Source organism: Psammomys obesus, unplaced genomic scaffold, assembly GCF_907164565.1.
Source record: "Psammomys obesus unplaced genomic scaffold, mPsaObe1.curated_primary_1811, whole genome shotgun sequence".
NCBI lineage: Eukaryota > Metazoa > Chordata > Mammalia > Rodentia > Muridae > Psammomys > Psammomys obesus.
The window spans coordinates 2,498,113-2,520,436 of NW_026587215.1; the positions used below are offsets into that span (position 1 = coordinate 2,498,113).

The 22,324-nt window shown below is 54.3% G+C and overlaps 1 protein-coding gene across 3 annotated transcripts in view; it reads left to right on the forward strand.

The window, feature by feature from the left end:
- Cacna1i (calcium voltage-gated channel subunit alpha1 I) overlaps positions 1-20,222 on the forward strand; it is a 99,088-nt gene extending 78,866 nt beyond the window's left edge. The window contains exons 26-36 of one of the 3 annotated variants that reach the window (XM_055602983.1): positions 317-426; positions 1,002-1,135; positions 2,106-2,176; positions 10,144-10,222; positions 10,777-10,898; positions 11,417-11,785; positions 12,043-12,189; positions 13,136-13,258; positions 13,874-14,039; positions 15,815-16,011; positions 16,715-20,222. In XM_055602983.1, coding sequence (XP_055458958.1) covers positions 317-426; positions 1,002-1,135; positions 2,106-2,176; positions 10,144-10,222; positions 10,777-10,898; positions 11,417-11,785; positions 12,043-12,189; positions 13,136-13,258; positions 13,874-14,039; positions 15,815-16,011; positions 16,715-17,368 — 2,172 coding nt within the window. In that variant the 3' untranslated portion in view covers positions 17,369-20,222. Of the gene's footprint in view, positions 1-316; positions 427-1,001; positions 1,136-2,105; positions 2,177-10,143; positions 10,223-10,776; positions 10,899-11,416; positions 11,786-12,042; positions 12,190-13,054; positions 13,259-13,873; positions 14,040-15,814; positions 16,012-16,714 lie in introns of all 3 variants that reach the window. The other 2 variants (XM_055602981.1, XM_055602982.1) reach the window with 2 other exon arrangements.
- The last annotated feature ends 2,102 nt before the right edge of the window (positions 20,223-22,324 follow it).

Genomic DNA, 22,324 nt, shown 5'->3' on the forward strand with positions numbered 1-22,324 from the left:
TGAATAAGGAGCAAGCGCTAAGCAATATTCAAATCTACACAGTCTGGTTAGGGGAACCTTAACAAACTACCCCATTCTGTCCCCAAAGAGGAGCAACTGGGTCAGGCCAGCACAAATAAGGAAATAACAGTGTGAAATGACTATCACACATGGACACATAAGGAATGAAAAGGGATAGAAATAAATCAAAAAGGAACAAAGCATTACACTAAATGTAAACGGACCAAACTCTCCCTTTAAAAGGCAGACGCCCTGGTTACAGGAAGGTTCTAGGGCAGGTCATAGTGCCAGACCATGCTTATCTTTGCCCCTGTAGTCCCTCGAGACAGCCCTCAAGTACTGCAACTACATGTTCACCACTGTCTTTGTGCTGGAGGCTGTGCTGAAGCTGGTGGCATTTGGCCTGAGGCGTTTCTTCAAGGACCGGTGAGTGGCTGGACCATACTAGGGCAGCAGGCTTGGGAAGAAGTCCTGATCTTTGAAGCAACCTGAAGGATCCGGTAACACCTGGCTGTTGATGGCAAAGGACTCCTAGATAATGACTAGGCCCCTGAACAGGAAGTAATCAAGTCTTACTGGATGAATACAGGCTGTCTCAGCTCATCTCCTGTGGGTTCTCTGTAACCTGAAGACAGAGCATGGTCTGCCTCATGCTAACTTTTCTTTTCAGATGAAGTAGCTGAGGCTTAGAGAGTTTGACAGACTGGTCAAATGCTACCCAAAGGGATTAGATAGTTTAGGATTTAGACTTAGAAGTCAAAATCCATGCCTCCTTCCCTACAGGAGGCCAGAGGTGTGTCTTCAGCTTTGTAGAAAGGGGAAAAGGGGTCAGACTCATTGACATAAGAGGGGATGGGTAGGAGGAAGGGTATTTACACATTCTGGTGGGCCCCACAGGAGTGCAAAGTACTGGGAGACTGCCTTCCACTCAGGTGTGTCTGAGCCATCGTGCTCCCTCCCTACCCCATTCCCACTCCTGCCTCAACTGCCCTGCTGTACAGATGGAACCAGCTGGACCTGGCCATTGTGCTCCTGTCCGTCATGGGCATTACACTGGAGGAGATTGAGATCAACGCAGCCCTGCCCATCAACCCCACCATCATTCGTATCATGCGTGTTCTGCGTATCGCCCGGGGTAAGTAGGAGACAGGACAGGGCAGGGACAAGCAGGAGCAGGAAGGGGACACCCCATCGTCTAGCGGGAGAGCATGTAGGAGCATGGGGAACATGGGGTCAAGAGGGGCTGTCTGCTGAGTAGGGCAGAGCAGGATCCAAAGGAATCCCGCCTGTCACCCACACACCCAGATGCCCACCTCCATGCTTGTGGACCTCGGCTTCCTCATGCCCATAATCTGTGTGGTCCAGTCTCAGGATGTACCACAGGTACCCAGTTCCAGCTTTGTATGCTACCTGGCAACTGTAGCAGAAACCCTTCTCTCATCCCAAAGTTTTTCCTCCTTTTTTCAAAATCTAATCGCCACAGAGATGGCTGGGTGTTCCTTGCTCTCCTGCCCCATTGCCTCTGTGTTCTAAGGAGGGAGAGATGTGCAGAAAATCTGTGGGTGGCACCAGAGTCTTTTTTAGCCCCAAGGGACAGGAAGGGTTGCGGACCCTTGTGCCAGCCATCTTTGCCACTTCACCGTTACTGACTTATTCATCCACCCACTTGTGTCTCTCTCACTCCGCTGTACATGTTTTGTGGTCTTGGGCCTTTCTGTACCCACTTTGTGTCCTGTTTTGTGCACATACCGGCTCACTCTGCAGCTATAGCCATGTTCTTTTACAAATAGTTATTTATGTACTTTCTGTAAATGGGCATTTGTCTGCATGTGTGTCTGCACACCAGAAGAAGGACATTGAGTCTCATAGGACTACAGTTATAGACAGTTGTGGGTGCTGGGAATAGAACTCAGGACCTCTGGAAGCGCAGCCGGTGTTCTTAACCACTGGGCCATCCTTCCAGACCCTGCCGCCACATTCTTCTGTGGCACTCAGGAGGGAACACTGGTCACATAACTGTATTCCCCCTCCCCTCCAAGTTCGCGCGCTTGCACGTACGTACTCGTTTGCACGCACCCATGGCCTGGCCTGAATGTCGCCCACAGTGTTGAAGCTGCTGAAGATGGCCACGGGAATGCGGGCCCTGCTGGACACGGTGGTACAGGCCCTGCCCCAGGTAAGAGCCACACCCCTTCTGGAGCCCTGCCTTAAGATGTAGGGTTCCTGGTGTGGGGCTGGGCCCTGGGGGATGCAGGTTTCAAATTTTCCTTATCCCCAGACCTGCCAAGACCCAGGGCAGAGTCTCTTCCCTGGGAAGTTGTTTGAATCTCTCCTGCTTCTCTTAGGGAGCTCACCGCATGGCCACCAGCATCCACTCCAATGTCCACCCTTATGAGGACTGTGAGGACCTATTAGGTGCTTTGGGGAGCCCCCGGCTGGTGGAGAGATAGACAGGTCAGGGTCCTGTGGGAAGAGGCCTGTGTCATACTCTAAGGAGGGACAAGGCACAGGTCACTCCCTGGGAAATCAGAGAAGGTGACTTTTGAGCTGGACCTAGAAAGGGGGCTCGGTGGGAAGATGTCATGTGATGGGTGGTGGGTTCCCATACGGCCTTCCAGGAGGGGACACGCAAGCCCCAGGCTGAGCCGGAGCACGCTATTTAGGTAGGAGTGTGTCCCTGGTCAGTGGAAGGTGAACTGGCTCACAGAGGGGGTCGTTTTTCATCCGCTGATGCTGTGCAGTGTTAGTGCCTGCCACCCCGCCCAGCCACGTCTGAGCGCTGTGCCGGGCCGAGCCTTGCACACATGCACGCGCACCGTGACTCACGTGGGGGGAGGGGGGACTTTATGCTTCATGAAAAAATCGAAGACACGCACTGAGCACGCAGGGAAAATGGAAGTAAAGTATTGGGGTCCACCACTGAGGACACCGGTAAATCCTGTTCTTGAGTTTGGTGTGGGCTTCCCACTCTTACAAGGTAAGCCCACCAGAGACTACCACACAGACACTCTTTTTTTATTTTTAAATTTTTTTTCACAAATTTTTTCATGATATATCCCAATTGAAGCCCCCTCCTTCAACTCCCTCCAGTCCCACCTTCCCTCCCTCTTTCCCCCTCTCCCCTTCCCCTAGTCCACTGAAAGGGGGAGTTTTCTACCATTGCCATCTGCCCACAGCTTGTTAAGTCTCATCAGGACTGCCTGGCTCCTCTTCCTCCAAGGCCTGGCACAAAAGGATCAATGGCCCAGCAGTGGCCATAAGTGGAGCAGTTAACCAGTGGGCTCAGGAGAGCAGGGATTGATATCAGTTGTTCAATTCCTGGCGTTTCTTTTGTCTTTCCTCAATGTTATTTCTGACCATGGTTAAACATTCTCTAATTACCTCTAACTGGTTGGCAATAGAAGCAACAGGTTTCTCCCATCGCCACATGGAGACATCCTTGTTCTGCTAAGGAACCTACCTGGGTTTCCAGATGAAAAACAGAACTTTCCAGATGGCCCGGGGCCTATGTTTGCTTGAGTACTGAGTTCCTTAAAAAAAAAAAAAATTTTTTTTTTTTTAATCTTTTAATCGCCCACAACTAGGGCTGAAGTTCCAACTGCAGTGGAGCCTAGGATGCCCGCCCCCACCAACACAGGAATGAGAATGGGGAAGGCTTGCCGTGCCCAAGGCAGCCCACCATCTAGGTTTAGGTGGGCCCTGCCCAGTCCTTCATTACGGGCAAACATTATGACATAGCTGAGGACTCAAAGGAATGCTGTCGCTTCCATTGCAAACAGTTCAGAAGGGGTACACTGGTTAAGCTATTCGTGCAAACAAGCCAAGCAGTGAGACATGATGGTATTTGCCTGGCTCTCGGCAGTTAGGAGGGGCCGGGGGGCTGTTGGCAAATCAGGCCTAGTGTTCAGTAGATTGGAGCCCCATTTCCTCCACCCACAGCCCCAGGGGTGTACTCCTTTGCAGCATCTTTCCCCAGTTGTCTCTGGATATGATATTTTACAAAAAATCCTCCCCCCCCCCCCGAAGATGAGTTGGTCTTAGTGAATTGTCTGGCTATGAGCTCCCCAGTTCTGGTCTTTCTTAGGTTCTGGTTCAAGGGGGTTTGGGGCTTTTCCCACAGGGAGACAAAGAAGACAAACTAGGATAGATAGAGTCACAGGGCCCGTGTCAGTCTTAGCTTTAGTGGGTTGGAGGACCTGGTGACAGCCTGTCTTTGTCCTTTGTGGCCTCCCTCCTCTGGGTATGGTGGAGTCATGGTATGGCACTGGCAACTTCCACCTCTGTAGGAGGGATGGGGATCACAGGGCGTGGGCTTGTCCATGTTGGCTCGAGGCTTTGGGTCAACAGGCTAGAACTTGTGGGCAGGCTCAGACATGTGCAAGGCCACCGACTCTTGAACCACCTGATGAATGGTCTCTGGGCTCTAAGGATTTGAGGAGGGAATGGTTAATAATCCTTATGAGTATCTCCTAGCTTAGGGAGGAGTGGGGAAGCTTTCCAACCACAGTTCCAAATGGAGTAAAATTTCAGTGTGGGGTACACCTAGCCTTTAGAAGGGCAAATGGCAGGAGGTTGCCCAATTGTTGCCAGTCTCAAGGATGTATTTAGTTAGAATTTCCTTCAAGGTCCTATCCATCCTTTTTACCTGCCCTGAGCCTTGTGGCCTATAGGCACATTGTAAGTTTCCAACCAACATTTAGGACCTTTACCAGATTTTGAGAAACTTTGGCTGTGAAGGCCACGCCATTGTCGAACCCCAAGGAGAAGGGCAATCCAAACTTAGGGATCTTCTTTTTCAGGAGTTTCTTGGTGACCACCGGGGCTGTCTCCACACACGTTGGATAGGCTTCCACCCATTCAGAGAGGGCATCTATGAAAACTTACAAATACTTATACCCATGAACATGGGTTTTATAAAATCTACTTTCCACTGTTCCCTGTAGGTGCTTCCTCAGGCACGGATTCTTTTGGGGCTCTTTTTCCTCCTTTGGATTTACTTGAGCACAGCCGTCCTTCTGAACACAGCATCTTTGCTAAGATTGTCTAGTTGAAGGGTGCAATGTCTGAGCCCGAGTAACTCAGCAGTTTTGGCGTCCCCCCTGGCGGGTGGCATTTGTTTGGTGACCATTTGCCTTCTGAAAGCAGCAGGGAGTACAGGTCTCCTGTCTGGCAAGAACCACCATTTACCTCCTGTTTGGCATCTTCCCTCTTTGCCTGTTTTGTTTCTTCCTGTGTGTAGTTTGGGCACTCAAGAAATTTTGGGTTCCAGCAGAGTAACCTAGATTTGGAGAGGCCCCACTGATTCTAAGGCCCCCTTCTGGGGACCAAATCAGCTGCCCTGTTCCCTTGGGCCTCTGGGGAATCTCCTTTTTGGCGCCCTTCACTGTGGACAATGGCCATTTTTTTTTTTTTTTTTTGACCTCCATTTGGCTTCTAGTTGGGCCAGGATTTCTTTGTTTTTGTCTTTCCTTTCTGGTCAAGGTGAGGAGTCTCCTTTTTTTTGATAGTGGGTCCCATGAGCATGGGCTGTGGCAAATGGCTTTGTCCTTCCCACAGTGAAGTGCCTGGGCTAACACCAGGAGCTTAGCCCTTTGTGCTGAAGCTCCTCAGCTGAGGGACTGGGCCCACAGTATTCCATCCAAGGTGACAACTGCACCCCAGCACACCTGATTCCATCTTGAGCAAAACTGCTCCCATCAGTGTACAGTACCTCTCTTGCTTCTCATAGCAGGACATCTGTTAGGTCAGGTCTGATGGATTGGGCCTCATCAGTCACTTCCAGACAGTCATGGAGGGGCTCTGTTGGGTTATCATCTGGCAGCAGGCTGGCTGGCTTATGGCTAAGATTTTTTTAAAAATCAGATACAAAGTTGGTCCAGAACTGCCTGATAATGTGTTATTTGGCCACTGGACATTCAGCTCTTTGGGGTTCCCCTCAGGAGAGTGTGGGGTGATTCCTGGCCTAAGTTAAGCTTGGCAGCTTTTCCCTGGCATGGCTGTAGAGATGACAAACTGACTAATAGGAAGAAACAGGATTAAGTCTTTTGTATAGGTAGGCTACTGGCTTCTTCTGGGGTCCTGGTGCCAGAACAATACCCTGGGCCTTGCTCACATACAAGGAGAAGGATTGGAGATGTCCAGGAGGGCTGGGGCATTTTCAGGGCCTCGGAAGTCTGTTGTTCAGAATCTGTCCATTGTAGTGGCTGGTTGCCACTATCGATAACTAGAAACAATGGCCTAACTTGCTTCATGATCTTGAGTGTTCATAAGCAGCAATACCAGAACCTTCACAGAAGTTCCTGCACTTATTTCTTTGTTTTAGGTGTTGGGGTCAGTAGGATTGCCAAGGTTTGGCTCTGGGAAAGTGTTCCTTTGCCTCCTTCGAACTTACACCCAAGTAGGTAACACAGGGTGCACATAGTTGGGTCTTCTTGGCTGAGACCCAGTACTCTAGGTTCTGTATTGTCTCCATCAGGTCCTCAGGGCCTATCTTACATTCCTCCTCTGTTTCTGAGTCTGTGAGGAGGTAACATACATACTGTGACAGGACACTCTTTGGATACCTCTGCCAAAAAGTCAGGAGATGTGCACCCAAGGCCTCCTCGAAGAGTGTGGCAGAGTTTCTGAACCCTTGTGACACCCCAGTCCAGATCAGTTGGCCAGTAACTCTCTCTCAGGATCAGTCCACTCAAAGGCAATAATGGGCTGGCTATAGGTGCCAATATGAGGCAGAGAAAGGCATCCTCTAAGCCCAGAACTGTATATACTCGTTTCTCCGGTAGCAGGGGACTCGGGAGGGTATAGGGTTTAGGAACTATGGGATGGATGGTCTCTAGATTTTTGTTCACCTCTCTGGGATCTTTCACAGGTCTGTAGTCCCAGGTGCCTGGTTTTGGGACCGGAAACGGGTTGTTCTAAGAGGAATGGCAGAGGATGAGGGTTCCTGCTTCCTGTGGCCATCCTGTTGATGTGTATATCAACCCCATTTGGCCTCCGGTCTCACAGGGTACTGTTTGACCCATACTCGGTAGCAGTGCTTAGTAACTGGATGACAGCTGGTGCTCCGTGTATGGCCAAGCCTGGTGGGTTATTCTCAGCCCCGACTCCTGGGTATTGCTGTTGCAAATTCTGCAGACATCCTAGCGTTTGAGCATGATTTTCAGGGACTAGGCCTGGTTGGAAGTGGTATTCCTCTGACAAGGGTTATGTCACGAGAACATAGGTTGGCAGCAACTGATAGAGACAGATGCAGAGACCCACAGCCAAACCTTAGGTGGAATTTGAGGAATCCCGTGGAAGGGGGGAAGATGGATTGTAGGAGCCGGGGGGGGGGGTCAAGGACACCCCAAGAAAACCCACAGGATCAACTAACCTGGGCCTACAGGGGCTCCCAGAGAGTGAGCCACCAACCAGGGAGCCTGCCTGGGACGGATGTAGGCCCATCTGTTACAGTTGTGGAGCTTGGTCTCCATGTGAGACTCCTAACAGTGGGAGCAGAGGCTGTCCCTGACTCTGTTGCCTGCTTTTAGGTCCCTTTCCTCCTACTGGGACTAGGAGGAGAGAAGGGAGGGGCAACTGTGGTCCTGATATGAAATATATATATATGTGTGTGTGTGTGTGTGTGTGTGTGTGTGTGTGTGTGTGTGTGTGATAGGGGCTAAAAGTAGTGGGTGGTGGTCCCCCAAAGGATGTGGGGGCACATAGTTTTTGTAATAAGTCTCTCCCAGTGAGGGGATAGGGACGGTCTGGCATGACTAAGGAGTGGGTCACAGTGTCCACCATCCCAGAGCTTATCCAGGAAGGGAGCAGTTTCAGTTTCAAAGGGAAAGTGACCTGGCTCTTCTCTGGTCTGGCTGGAAAGCAAGGGCGTTTGCTGGGAGAGATGTAATCCATGGGGAAGGAGGGTGTGTTCTAGGATGCCCAGGTGCCCAAACAGGAAGTAAGCGGAAGCCTGGGATCCAAAGGCGGGCCCTGAGCTTGTGACGTCGTGTCTCCTGCCTTGCCTTCCTCACTTGAGAATGAGGGTGCTGCAGTCTTTCAAAGCTTGGGGATGTCGGACAATTAAAGGTCATCAAGCTCTTAGCAGGACTTGGCTCACAGGAAGTGCACTAGCAGAGACTGCTACAAGTGGAATGAGGATGTGGCGCTGATCGGTGTGTGCCTGCCCTCCCAGACCCCTGAGCATCCCGGGTAGGCTCTGCAGGCCGGTGCTAAGTGGCGCAGGGTACACGGAGATATTGGGGGAAGCCCCAGGCTCAAGTAGGAGACCCATGACAGCAACTGAAATGGCATAAGTGTGTGCCAAGTGACATGTGGCTGTCTGGGAGGGCCTTGTCCCCTCGAAACTCTCTCAGCCTAAGTCCATGCTGTTAAATGGTGTATTCCGTGCTTTTCTCACTTGCTGCTAGGAAATACCCAGCAAAAGCGGTTTATGGAGGGAAGGGTCTGTTTCGGCTCACACTTGGAGGGTGCACAGTCCATCATGGTGGGGCATCAAGGCGTGGCAGCGGGAGCTGGAGACAGCCGCTCGCGCCGCGCCGCGCCTGCACCCAGGAAGCAGAGACAGCTCAACAGGGGTGTTCAGCTCACTTTCTCCTTTTTATTCAGCCCAGGCCCTCAGCCGCTCACATTTAGGCTGTCGTCTCCCCACCTCAGTTAACCCAGTCTGGATACGCTCTCACATTCACGCCCAGAGCCTTGTGTCCTGGATGAGCCTAGGTCCTTCCTGTCAAGTTGACGATCACTATAAACCGCCGCAGATGGATACTGTAAAATGGAACTTGGGCTCCTTCCCTCAGACCCTGCCCTATACAGATGGAGAAGGCAGCAGGGAGGGCTCCTCAGGGGAGGTGACCTGAAATGAGCTTTGAGAGTTGAACAGGAGGGTGTAACCATACAAGTACAAAACTCCTCCCCGAAGAGGGCCGGGACAGGCAGAGACCCAGCCGCCTGTCCACACTGGCTGGCGGTGCCCACTAAATGTGCCCGTGTAAAAGCTGGGTACATCCTTGCTGAAGAGGATGCCATTAATTAGCCAGGTACTGCAGTGCGGAGAGTCTGGGGAGGAAGCAGTCTGTGATCAGCGGAGTTTACAGTAATTACCTCAAACACCTCCCGACTCAATTCGCAGGAGCCTTCAGAGGGTCAGGAGGGACTTTTCTTTGTAGGGCAGGAACGCCTCCTAGCCTCATCCGTAGCTTGAGGTAAAGGCAGTCTCCCACTGATGCGTGGATTTGAACCGGGCTTGGAATCTGGGGCATTCTGTCCTAGAGGAGCCATGGGACGGGGGTGGTTGCATTTGCAGGAGGCTCCTGGGATTACAGGCGTGTGTGACTCCTCCACACGCCCTTGCACCGGCCTGTGGAGGCAAGTCTCACATCACCCAGTTGGGTCCCAGGCCACCAAAGGACGGCTTGCTGGGCTTGCGTCCCTGACCCATCGTCATTCTCTGTCCACCTACCCAAACGGGCACTTCAGCTCTCATTCTCTCCCTGAGCCTAGAGCTCGGGAATAGATGGTCAGTGAACTCCAGGGCTCCGCCAGGCTCTGCCCTCAGAAGCAGAGCACATGCGCACCGCTGTACCCAGCTTTTACACGGGCGATGGGGATCTGAAGCCAGGTCCTCCTGTTTGCACAAAAGGCACTTTCCCCACTGAATCACCTCCCACGACCCCCCCCTCCAAAAAAAAAGTAAGGAAGAAAATGATAGAAGACACTCAATTCTATCCCCACACACACGTGTGTACACTTAAACATATATCACCACCACATGAGCACGCTAACATGCACCACCCCCCCACACACACATGAAGCTATGTGCCAGCTCCCTCATAAGCTTCTGGAACAAGGGATGTACTTGTGACAGGCTTTAAGCATTCCGTTTTTATTTGGTGACCTGTGCTACATCAGTTTTGCCCTTCAGGAGATTATAAAGGGGGGGAGGGGACAGCAGACGTGGATACTCAGCCCGGTGTAATAATGCATCTGCCCCAAGCCTGGCCCTGCCTCCGTCCCCCTGGCTGGAGTCCTTCCCCTCTACCTTCCTGCCCCAGGGATCCCCTCCTCTTCCCTGCTCTCCCCAGGCCTCCCCCTTCTCCTCTTGCCTCCAGCCCCCAGCCCAGCCTGGCCCACCTCTCCCCACAGGTGGGCAACCTCGGCCTCCTCTTCATGCTGCTCTTCTTCATCTACGCGGCCCTGGGAGTGGAGCTCTTCGGAAAGCTGGGTGAGCCATGCTACCACCGGAGGCCATTGTGTGGGGAGAGACCTCAGGAGCAGGACTCCCCAGTCTTAGCACGGGGTTGTTTCTGAGGCCTGGCTCACGCATGTAGCATGTACGTGAGACCTGTGCAGTGGAGCCCTGGACTTCAACTGTCTGGTCTTCTGGGGTGCTCGCTTCCTCTGCTTCCAGCCACTGCCTGTCCCGAGTGTGGCCACCCCAATAATAGAGACCAGGGCAAGGGAGAGGGCAACAACTCCATATTGATCCCAGCCCTGCCTTTAAGATCAGTTCCAGCAATCAGGAGTTCCCTGAGGGGGCTGACTCTCACCCCACCGCCTCTCTCAGGAGCAGATTATGGAGAGAAAAGCCAGATGCTCCTGAGACTGAGCCCCCAGCCCGTGCTCCACTTCCTTGAGCCTCAGTCATCCCATCTGTGGGCTGGGCACAATCCACACGCACTGCTGAGGGTTGCAGGGGCTGTTCTGAGAGGATGCAGAGGGGTGTCAGCTCGGGTGTCATTGGTAGACAGGCTGACCCCCCTCTTCCCTACCCCCCAGTCTGCAATGATGAGAACCCATGTGAGGGCATGAGCCGGCACGCTACCTTCGAAAACTTCGGCATGGCCTTCCTCACGCTCTTCCAGGTCTCCACAGGCGACAACTGGAATGGGATCATGAAGGTATCTGTGGGCCAGCTGAGGGGGAAGTCAGGGAGTTCCACGTCCCGGGTGCGTGGTGGTCCCACGGATCCAGACATAGTGCCCTCTGCGCACTCACTATCCCGTTGTACACAGGAGGGGACCTGTTTGACTCCAGTGGGGGTGGAACTGTGGTCAGATCAGGCAGGGCCTTGTTGGGCTGACCTGGAAAGCATTAGTGAGTTCCTGGGGAACTCTTCTCTGTGTCTCTGAGAGGTGGGGTAAGCCACAGCAGTAAGTGAAGAGGGCCGGGGCAGACTAGACTAGAGTCCTAGGGATTTGGCCCGAAGCTGGAGCAAGCACAGAGCACCATAAACTAGATGGGCATGGAGGTAGCTCGGTCCCTGGAGGGGCGTTGATCTAGGCTCCATGTTGTGCGCGCATGTGCGCATGCGCGACCTCAGGTGACCTTGTGCGCCCTCCCTGCTTTGGAGGTGAGGTGTGTTGGCTGGGCGGGTACAGCGGGTGCCACTGACCCCACCGGCCTGTCCCTGTGGTAGGACACTTTGCGCGACTGCACCCATGATGAGCGCAGCTGCCTGAGCAGCCTGCAGTTCGTGTCACCACTGTACTTCGTGAGCTTCGTGCTCACGGCTCAGTTCGTGCTCATCAACGTGGTGGTGGCCGTGCTCATGAAGCATCTGGACGACAGCAACAAGGAGGCCCAGGAGGATGCGGAGATGGACGCCGAGATCGAGCTGGAGATGGCCCATGGCCTGGGCCCGAGTCCGGGCCCCTGTCCCTGCCCCTGTCCAGCCCCCAGGCTGCCCACTACTTCCCCGGGAGGCCCGGGCCGTGGATCAGGAGGGGCAGGTATTGGGGGCGACGCCGAGGGCCACCTGTGCCGGCACTGCTATTCTCCAGCCCAGGTGGGCAGGGGCTGAGGGGTGGGTGGGGCACAAAGGGCAGGAACCACGGGGCCACATGGGCAGCTGGGTTGGGAGATACCCTCCATCTTTTGGGGGTCCTTCTGTGTTCAGCTTCAAGATAGGGTGATCCTGTGATGAGAGGTTCAGTCCCAGGCTGTGGGCACAGAGAATGGGAGGGCAGCTCCGCCCTGCCCACCCCAGAGTCCAGGCACCCGGCCGATAATCCCACCTGTCCCCACCCTGCCCCGTCCGCCTAGGAGACCCTGTGGCTGGACAGCGTCTCTTTAATCATCAAGGACTCCTTGGAGGGGGAGCTGACCATCATTGACAACCTGTCCGGCTCCATCTTCCACCACTACTCCTCACCTGCCGGCTGTGACAAGTGTCACCACGACAAGCAAGAGGTACTGGCAACCTGGGAGGAGTTGGCTCCCTGGCAGTCACCAGGGACTGAGGTGCTGGGGGAAGCCGTGGCTTTAGGTTCCTAGAAGCAGACTGTTCCCAAAGCCCAAAGTGGTTTGGGGCATCAAGTTCCCTAAGGCCTCAGTACCCTTGGATATAATAGGTTCTTAGAAGTGGGAGTTGTTCCTCCTTGTGCTTCTGAAATAGGCAAGTGCCTTGTGTCCCTTCCAGGGCATTTTGTCCTTTCTGAAGCAGGAAGGAGTCATTGGTACCTGTCTGTTCTTCTCCGATGGCCCTGCCCCCAGAGTTTCTCAAAGTTTCTCCCAGGAGCCTTTTTCTGGCTTTCTCTCAGAGGCAGCTTGGCCTCATCCTGCTCAGGGTCCACCTCTCAGGCTGTTTGCAAGAGTTCCTGTATGCTCTCGCACGTGGGCTTCCGGGCCCAGCCCATGGCATGCTGAGATCAATGGCTGTGAGGTCATCCCCAGGAGCCTTGGGCAGGAGTTGATCATGTGGGCTGCTCAATTGTCCTGCCCCACGGCTGAGAGGGAGAGAGAGTCCTCAGGATGGCAGGCCTTGCAGACCCCCTTGCAGGGAATTTCAGGGCAAATAGCCCTGAGAAGAGTCACGCTCAGCCCCTCTCTATGGATACTTGGGCAGGGGCAAGTGGACAACAGAGCTCCATAGCTCACTGTACCGTGGCTACTTCTGTGTTCACACACCAAGGTGGGCCACCCAGACCTGGTTTCTAATGGGTGCCATAATGGGTCACCCAGGTCACCCAGGCCGGGATCCTACACAGAGTGGGCCCACCAACCCATGCCCAGCAGGCCTGTGAACCACTCTGACCACTGCCCCATGTCCTTTCAGGGACCTGTTGCTCAGCGCTCCAGGCCCAGGCTGCCCCATCCCAGCCCCAGGGTGACCCGAGGCCACCACCTCCCCCCGCAGGTGCAGCTGGCTGAGACAGAGGCCTTCTCCCTGAACTCAGACAGGTCCTCATCCATCCTGCTAGCGGATGACCTGAGTCTTGAGGACCCCACGGCCTGCCCACAGGGCCCCAAGGAGAGCAAGGTAATTGGCTAGGAGTCTTCTCACATTGCTCGCTGTTTGTGATGCCAGAGCACACAGTTTCTCTGGCCAGGTTGGCCTCAGGCAGGGTACAGTCTAGTTGATTGAGGCCACATCTTGTGGCAGACACAGATAGCCAGTCACAGGCTGGGGTAGTGTGAGCCCGTCAGCCTCAGAGTGGACATGGATCAGGTGGCTCTCAAGGATCTTGTAGAGCTGAGAAACTCTGGAAAGAGATGGCACAGCTCTCTGCTCCCCATGCTAGACCCCAGGCAGTAGCCAGAATGGAAGAACTACTCAAGTAAGAATGTGGAAACTGAATCATGACAAAGGGAGGGTCCCATCTAATGTTCTGCTCTAACTGCTTCACCAAGTTAGAGTTTTAGACACGACGCTGTCTCAAGGCCATTAGGGTCAGGAAGGGAGGGGGCAGGGGGAAACAGAGCTGCCTGGGGCATCCCAGAGGGCTTCTCAGAGGTGGGGGCTTTCCACTTGAGGATTGGAAAGTGGCCATTGCTGGTCAGGAGGAGGAGTTAAAGAGGAAGGGCTTCCTAGCTATACAGGGGCCCTGCCTCTGCCTCCCTCAGCTTACTGATCTTCTGCCTCCCTTGCCTGCAGGGTGAGCTGGAGCCTCCTGAGCCCATGCAGGCTGGAGACCTGGATGAGTGCTTTTACCCCTTTGCCAATGCGCCAGTGACTGCAGGCCCAGAGAGCCTGCTGTGCGAGATGGAGGCCATCCCATTCAATCCTGTCCAGTCCTGGCTCAAACATGAGAGCAGTCAAGGTGAGAGTCTACCAGCTCCCCACACCCCGATTCTAAGCATCTGATATGGGGGATGTGGTGGAGGGGGGGTTTCTCCCATAAAGAATCAAATGGGTGTGTGACAATTAGAGAAAGACTCAAGCCTGACACAGTAGTGATAAAAGACGTAGAGTCAATGAGCTAACTGTAGCTTTGAAGCCTGGGCTAAAGGAAGCTTCATGCTGAGCATCCTATGATCTGTGACGAAAAGGGAACTAGGTTGCCACACACAGCTCTTATTATCAAGCAGAAGGAGGGTTTACAGATTATCGTGTTAGGGTAGAGTATAATCTGAGGGGTGGCTACCCCCCAGATAGTCACATACAAGGTGACACCTGTCACCCAAAGACTAAAAGGATAAAAGGATCTCTACCCCAAACCTCCTTGAACAGCTGGTTTGTGCTTTGGGACACAGGCTTAAGGTAAGGGACTGAGCTGGCTTGCCTGTCACTTGGACTTCCTGAGGATGACAGGAATCTGGTTGGGGGAAAAGGGGGACAGCCTAACAGAAGAGTGACCCCTGGAGCCCTGCGCTCATCCCAAGATGTCTTCTGGGATGTCTGGGTGACTGGATTTCCATGACCCTCTGTCAAGCCAGGGGCCTCTCCCAAACATGATGGCTGGGGAGCCAGGACCCCAAATTTTCTCAAAAAATGGTCTCAAAACCTGAGCCCAGGGTCTGACAGCAGGCACATTCTGATAGAGTATTCAATTATACCTTCCTTCAGTAACTCTGCAGCACCCAGGAGGAATTTATCAGGATACAGCCTGCATGGCTGCCTTGGGCCCACTCCCACATTCCTTCTTCATTCTGTGACGCATAGAGGGGACCACAGGCAGAAGCAGCAGATGCTGGCCCTGGTGTACAAAAGTTCGTCCCGCCTCAGGCACCCCCAGGCTGGCCTTGTCCCTTTCTGTCCACAACAGGGCAGACCAGGCCCATCTGGAAGCCATCCCATCAGTCCAGGACCTAGCCCAGGACTGGCCAGTCCCCATGGGGTTGTCAGAGCCTGAGGGATGATGAGTCTTAGTGACTGAATACCTACTGTGTGCATGGTGCTGGGCTAGGTGCTCCGTGCCTGCTGTTAGCTCCACAGCACTCCTCTTGTGTGGCTTATATTCTCATCGCCATGACCAAACACCTGGTAAAAAGCAACTTAAGGAAGGGTTTATTTTGGCTCACAGTCTGAGGCTGCACAGTCCGTCGTGGTGGGGAGGGTGTGGCAACAGGGGCTTGAGGCAGCTGCTCACATTTACGTGTGCAGTCAGGAACAGAGCGAGATGAACGCTGATGCTCAGCTCACTTTCTCCTTCGTGTTCAGTCCAGGGTCTCGGTCCGTGGGACGGGGTTGCCCACTGTTAGGGCGGCTCTTCTAACTCTCAGCCCAATCTAGAAACTTCCTCACAGACATGCTCAGAGTACCTCTCCCTGGTGACCCTAGAGTTTGTCAAGTTGATAGCATGAACAATCCCATCCCCATGGGGGCAGGTGGCTGTCCCCATTTCCAGAGGAAGAAGGCCCGGGAGTCAGGTCTGGAGTCCGGTCTGCTGGGCTCCGGAAGCAGCGTTCCGTTCAGAGCCCATCCTTTCAGGAATCACACCAGAAGTGTTTCCTGCTCTCACAGCAAAGAAACTGATGCTTCAAGTTGGAGACTTGCCCACAGCCTCACAGCCAGTGTTAAGTAGCCCAAGTGAGGGCTGGTGCTCTGTGCCCGCCTCCTGGGCTGTCTCCAGTATCTCCTCTTGCTCCTCTGCAGTGCCCCCGAGCTCTTTCTCCACGGATGGTTCCAGCCCTCTCCTGCAGATGCCTGCTGAGTTCTTCCACCCTGCTGTGTCTGCCAGCCAGAAGGGGCAGGAAGCGGGCATGAGTGCAGGGACCCTGCCCAAGATTGCCCTTCAGGGCTCTTGGGCATCTCTGAGGTCTCCGAGTGTCAACTGCACCCTCTTGCGTCAGGTACAGGCATCTCCTGGGTTAGGAGTGTCCTGGAGCCGTGGGGGACTGGCGTGTGGAGGTGGCAGTGGGAGGCGAGCAGAGCACAGACAAGACAGTTGAGTCTGGGAAAGTTGGGGAGCTTCTAAGGCTCAAGAGGAGAGTTGACACCAAAGAGGAATACGAGCAAGACCAGTTCCTGAGGAGGACCCTGGTTGTCAAGGCAGCTGAAACAGGGGCCCTAGGTTAAAAGGAGGGAAAGGGGGGAGGGAAAGAAATGAGGGAGAGAAGGGGGGAGTTGCAGGAGGAGAGGAGAGACGGCAGAGCAATGGAGTACTGCAAATGTAAGCTGTGGGGAGATGGGGGCTTGGCTAGGAGAGCAAGTGAAGCTGCAGGCTTACCTAGGAGGGAGGATGGGAGCAGCGGGGGTGAGGCAGGGCTGTGGGGAGGCAAGTGGAGGAGCTTAGCAGCAACAGACAGTGCTGGAGATGTGGGTGGATGAGAGTAAGGCCATGCTTGATGGTGACATTGGGACTAAGAAGGATGGCTCAGGCTGTCCAGACAGGACAGGGAGTCTTCCTGAGGCATCTGAGAGACTCCAGAAATGCTGCTGTGGGGTTCTGGATATATTGCTAAGGGAGGCATCCTGGGTCCCATCACCAGACAGTCCGCTAAGGACTAATGAGCAGACCTGATTACCTGATTGTCCCGTTTTACCTCCCTGCAGGTCACTGTGAGTGACACGTCCCTGGATGCCAGCCCCAGCAGCTCAGCAGGCAGCCTGCAGACCACGCTGGAGGATAGCCTGACGCTGAGTGACAGTCCCCGGCGTGCCCTGGGGCCACCAGCCCAGGTGCCAGGGCCACGGGCTAGCCTGTCTCCAGCCACCCGGCGCCGCCTCAGTCTGCGCGGCCGTGGCCTGTTCAGTCTGCGTGGGCTGCGGGCCCATCAGCGAAGCCACAGCAGCGGTGGCTCCACCAGCCCTGGCTGCACCCACCATGACTCCATGGACCCCTCTGATGAGGAGGGCCGCGGGGGCGCAGGCGGCGGGGGCGCGAGCAGTGAGCACTCGGAGACCCTCAGCAGCCTGTCGCTCACGTCTCTCTTCTGCCCACCTCCTACGCTGCCTCCACCGGGCCTCACCCCAGCCAGGAAGTTCAGCAGTACCAGCAGCCTGGCCGCTGGACCTGGCCGTCCCGGCGGCGCCACCACTGTCTCAGCCCGCAGCCTGGCCAGGAGTCCCTCATGGGCTGCAGACCGCAGCAAGGACCCACCGGGCCAGGCTCGGCGGGCGTCGGGCTTGGGCTCCTCTGCCCCGGAGCCACACCCACCTCCTGGGGAGCTGGAGTCAGCTGATGCCGCCAGCAAGAGGAAGAGATGAGGGGCCGCAGGGGCTGCGGGGGGACCTGCCACCTGCTGTCCTTCCGCCTGCCCCATCTTGCCTTCTTTTACCTCAGGAGCCAGGGAGCAGACAGCAATACTTTGCCCACACTTGGGAGTGGCATAGGGCCCAGCCAGCGCCAGGCCACTGGGCAGGCGACTGAGGAGGGTCTGGGTTAGCCGAGGCTCAGATGTGGTCCCAACCGAAGCCCTTCCAAGCGCACATGCAGATATATATAGATATATATATATATACATTATATATAGAGAGACAGACATATATTTATTTATTTTTTTTACCGAGAGCTTATGAATTCCAGAAAGTGCTAATGTTGAGGGTGCAGGCCAGGGCCCAGACAGGGGTCTCGTCTGTCGGTTAGAACCCAGGCGTGCACAGCAGGGTGTTCCTGCTGGGGCACAAGAGCTGTAGTTTTGGGGTCTCCCTGAGTTGAGAGCAGCTTGGGAGGATGTTCAGGGCCCAGGAGACAGAAGAGAAGTAATTCAGGGTGCACTTTTTCCCCCCTTTAAAGAAGAGACCCTACGAAGTTCCCCCAGCCCCTTCCCCCACGTCAGGGTTTGAGTCTCGTCCCTCTGACTATCGTGCTGTTGTGAAGTCTTTTGTAGACACTCTTGACACACACTTTCTTAGGTAGCCGGCTAGATGTTCTCTTTAGAAAACCCGGGGGGAGGGAGGTTAGTCCTATTTCTTAGAGCAGGGTTGGGGGACACGGCAGTTCTGAGACTGGGCAGGCGGCTCAGGGCACAGGGGAAGCTTTGGCTTCTGTGGGCACTAACGGGGACGGTTCAGTCCCCCTGAGAGAGAGGACAGATGAAGGGGTCAGTGGTACCTGTTTGATCCACAGAGATGCTCAGTGTTTGGGGTTGACAGTTGCCATGGAATGTTCTGCCTTTGTCCCCTCCACAGGCCTCATATTGCATCGGTTCCTAGGGATATGATCACCCACCCTGAGCAGCACCGCCTACCCCAGTGGTGTTTGGGGGTAACAGCCAATCTGAAGGGGGCTGTTGAGTGCCTGCCTGAACCCTGGCTCCAGTCTTTCCCCACCCCAAATCTCTCAGTCTCCGGTCAGTTTCCCAGACATTCACCTCCCCTGCCTCCAGCTTACCCCTGAGGATGTCTCATTGTTTTAAGCTTCAGGCTGGGTCTCACTATGGTCGTGCTTCCTGAATGAGTTCAGGGCGGGTGTATTTTATTTGAATGGCTCTCGCGGGCTAAGCTCGAAAGCAGCTGGGTTCAAAATTAGTGTGAAGAAGAGGGTGGCACGCTGCTGCCGGCGGCCTGCTGACCAGGGCGGTAATGTGGGCGCTCACCTAGATCCCCAAGGGTTATGCAGGGCCCTGCTAAGAGCATGAGTGTGTCTTGTCCCTGATCCCAAATCCCGATTTCACAGAAGTGGGCTTCTAGCCAGGCTAGTGAACAGGAGCTGCATTTGCAGCCTTTGGGGTGTCCGTGCCTAGCACAGGGACCCTGGGGTCAGGGCAGTGTGAGGAAAGAAGAAATGTTGAGAGGCGCTTGCCTGTAAAGCCCTTTTTAGAGGCGAGGAGTAGAAAAGTGATTGTTAGACCCACTTTACACATAGGTAAACTGAGGCTCTGGATAAGTGAAGCAGCCTTTTAGCCCTGGCAGCAAAGAGCCCAGGTGAAAGGCCCTGGCATGGACACGTGGACTGTGTGCGTACAGCTGTGGTTGAAAGGAGAGTGACTCCAAGGGCTGGCTTCCGGGTTGGCTGTGCTGTAGTGAGGGCTGGGCCAGGCCCATGCTCTTCAGGCTTTATGGTGGTATTTGATAGCATCCAGTGCTTTCTGCTTTCTGGGGTCAGTGTTAATCATCTATCTCAGTCTTCAGGGTGCCCCTGTGTGTGTACGTGTGTATGCTGCTCTTCACAGCCAGCTTTCTCCCTGTCAAGGCTGGGCCCGGATGTTCAGGCCATCATACTTTTACACTGTGACCCCCCCCCCCCTGCCCCCAGAGCTAGAAGACATGGAAAATGGGCAAGCTTTAGGCAAGGGCTGTAGCTGGGCACAGCAGAGCATCCAGAGAGAATGAGTAGCCGAGCCTAGAGGTAAAGGCAACTTGACCCAGGGTGGGTTTTCCTAGGACTGATCACAGGTATTTGGTCTTGTGTCTGTGAGTGGGGATTCAGGGAACAGGGAGACTGTGCGCTCCTGGCAAGATGAACTCTAATGGGCAAGGACTGGGCATGTGGCTCCTCTTCAACACTATGGCTTGGGGCTGTGGCCTCAGGCCAAGCCTGTCCATCACCAAAGCACAAACTTCCTCAATCCACATGGGCCTGGCTGTGAGGAGAATGGGGAACCAGCTACCAATGCCCTAAAGCCGTTCATTTGCTTGGCTGTGGAGGGTACCACAACATCTGTAGAGAAGGGTCTGGAGCTAGCTAGGACCTGCCCTGTACTCACCCTTCTGCTTGTTCCCAGTATTTCTCCTGGAGTGCACAGCTCACACAGTCACCTTCAGCCCCTTTTGCTGCTCTGTGTAAGGGCTTGGGGTCTTAGAAACCGCTGTTTAGCCCAGACACACATACTTTTTTTTTTTTTTTTTTTTGGTCTTTGTGCAATAATCAGTGTCCCTGGCAGAGCCAGGGCTGAACTGGGGCCTGGGAGGAGGCAGAGGCCACCTTGTCCAGCAAGCCCCCAGCCCGGCTCTGCCTCTGCGACTCTCACTTTCGGTCACTGTACAGTTTCTACAGTGTGAACGAACTTCCCTCCTCGTTGCTGAAGGCGCTGGTCCCTGCAGGCCCAGATGGCCGAGCATAGAGAAACCAAGCCGCACAGCCAGCCACCGTTGTTTTGAATAAAACCCCAGAAACCTATTTAGGACTTTCTCCATGTCTCTGCTCTTCCTTCCCTGCAGGGTTGGGGTTGCGCTGTTTGTTTTCATCCTCAAGGGCAGACTGAAGATGTCTTCATACGCTCCAGCTGTGGGCTCTGAGGTTTGGGAGGATCCAGAGACCCTGTGGTAGGATCTTCTTATAGTCAGGGTCTGGGTGGCGCTTCAGGGCTGGGAATGAGGTAGGGGAAGGCCAAATCTGCTTTCCATGACACTAATTCCTGAATTCATACAACTGGTATTATCAGGACTCATGACTGCAAAGGACGAAAACTCAACTCAAATGGGCTTAAGAACAAAAGGTGAGGGCTGGAGAGATGCCTTGCTGTGAGAGTGCTTACTCTATGTCTCGGTCACTGATCTGCTGCTGCTTTGAAGAGACAGCATGGTCACGGCAACTCTCGTAAAGGAAAACATTTAACTGGGGCTGGCTTACAGTTTCAGAGGTTTAGTCCATTATCATCATGGTGGGAAGCATGGCAGCCTGCAGGCAGACACGGTGCTGGAGGTGGAGCTGTGAGTTCTGTGTCTGTACCCACAGGCAGCAGGAACAGAAAGACGCTGGGCCTGGCTTGGGTCTTCTGAAACCTCAAAGCCCACCCCCAGTGGTGCATTCCCTCTAACAAGGCCACACCTCCTAATCCTTCTCAAGTAGTGTCACTCACTGATGGCCAAGCATTCAAATATATGAGCCTATGGGGGCCATTCTTAGTCAAACCACCACACTGCTCTTGTAAACGCCTGGCATTCAGTTCCCAGCACTAATGTCAGGCAGCTCACAACTCCAGTTTCAGAGAACCAACAGCCTCCTCTGGACTGTGTGGATTCCTACATGCTTACGGTGCATGTAAACTCATGCTGACACACAAACATACCCCCCCACACACATGCACAAAACTTAAAAGAATAAGAGAGAAGAGGAGAAGTGAGAGGGAATGGGAAACAGAAGAAAATAATTTAGTGGTTCAAGTTTTTTGTTTTGTTTTATTTTTTTGAGACAGAGTTTTTCTATGTAGCCCTGGCTGTCCTGGAACTTAGCCAAGCTGTCCTGGAACTCAGAGACCTGCCTGCCTTTCCTTCCCAAGTGCTGGGATTAAAGGAGTGTTCCCAGATGCAGTGTTGGCTTCAGGTGTTGCTGGATCAAGGGTTCCAGCCAAGCCACTAGGACACAGTCTCTCTAACTCCTGATTCTGCTGCTTCTGTGTTTGTTTCTTCCCTGAGGTCACCAGCAGCCCCAGCCTCTAGCACCTCTCTCTGGGCAGCCTGGCAACACCCTAGGGTGAGATCCTCGTTCAGCCTTCCTCAGAGCTGAGGAAGATACACACCATGCCACTGTGCTGGTATTGGACAGGCCTGACGGTGCACTTACTCTGGGACCCAGGGCAGAGGTGGCTGCTGCACTGGAGCTGGGATGTAAGACCGGGGTTCTGCCCTCCTGATGAGCTCCTGGCAACAGTGGTTTTTCATCTTTACCTTCAGCAGGAGGCATGGGGCCCTCTGACAGACTGGTCATCTGGATGATGCTGGCTGGGACACAGGAGCAGCCAAGCTGGCAGGTAGAGGGCCACCTGTCTCTTTTGAACATTTCCTATCTCATCGCGTGTCCTTTCCTTAGGGGCTGAGCAAGGCCTGGGGCGGGGGGGGGGACACCAGGATGGAAGGCATGGCCTCTAGCGAGGCACCTCCTTCCCCGAGGAATCTGTAGGCAGGGGTGACCTGGGGCCAGGACTCCTGAGCTAGCTTATCTCATTAGCAGCCTTGGTCTGAGCACCCTCTCTGAATATCTGGAGTTCCCTATCCGTTGACCATGGCAGCTTTTGGAAACAGCAGAAACCAGTGCGTTGTGACAGGGTGAGGAGGTGAAGGCTGAGGTGTGTGACTGCAGTGCCACCCAGACCACCAGGCTCCCTCTCCAAACCTGTGAGGACATTGGAACCCCTTTAAAGGCCTTTCCTGCTTCGGGCATCTGCCTCCCTGCAGGGGCAGGGTTGATCTATGCGTAGGGAAATGAGTATTTGCCTGTTTGAGGATCTGTGCAGATATGTGGTGGCTGAGAGTGTGTTTCATATGTGCATGTGTGTGCAG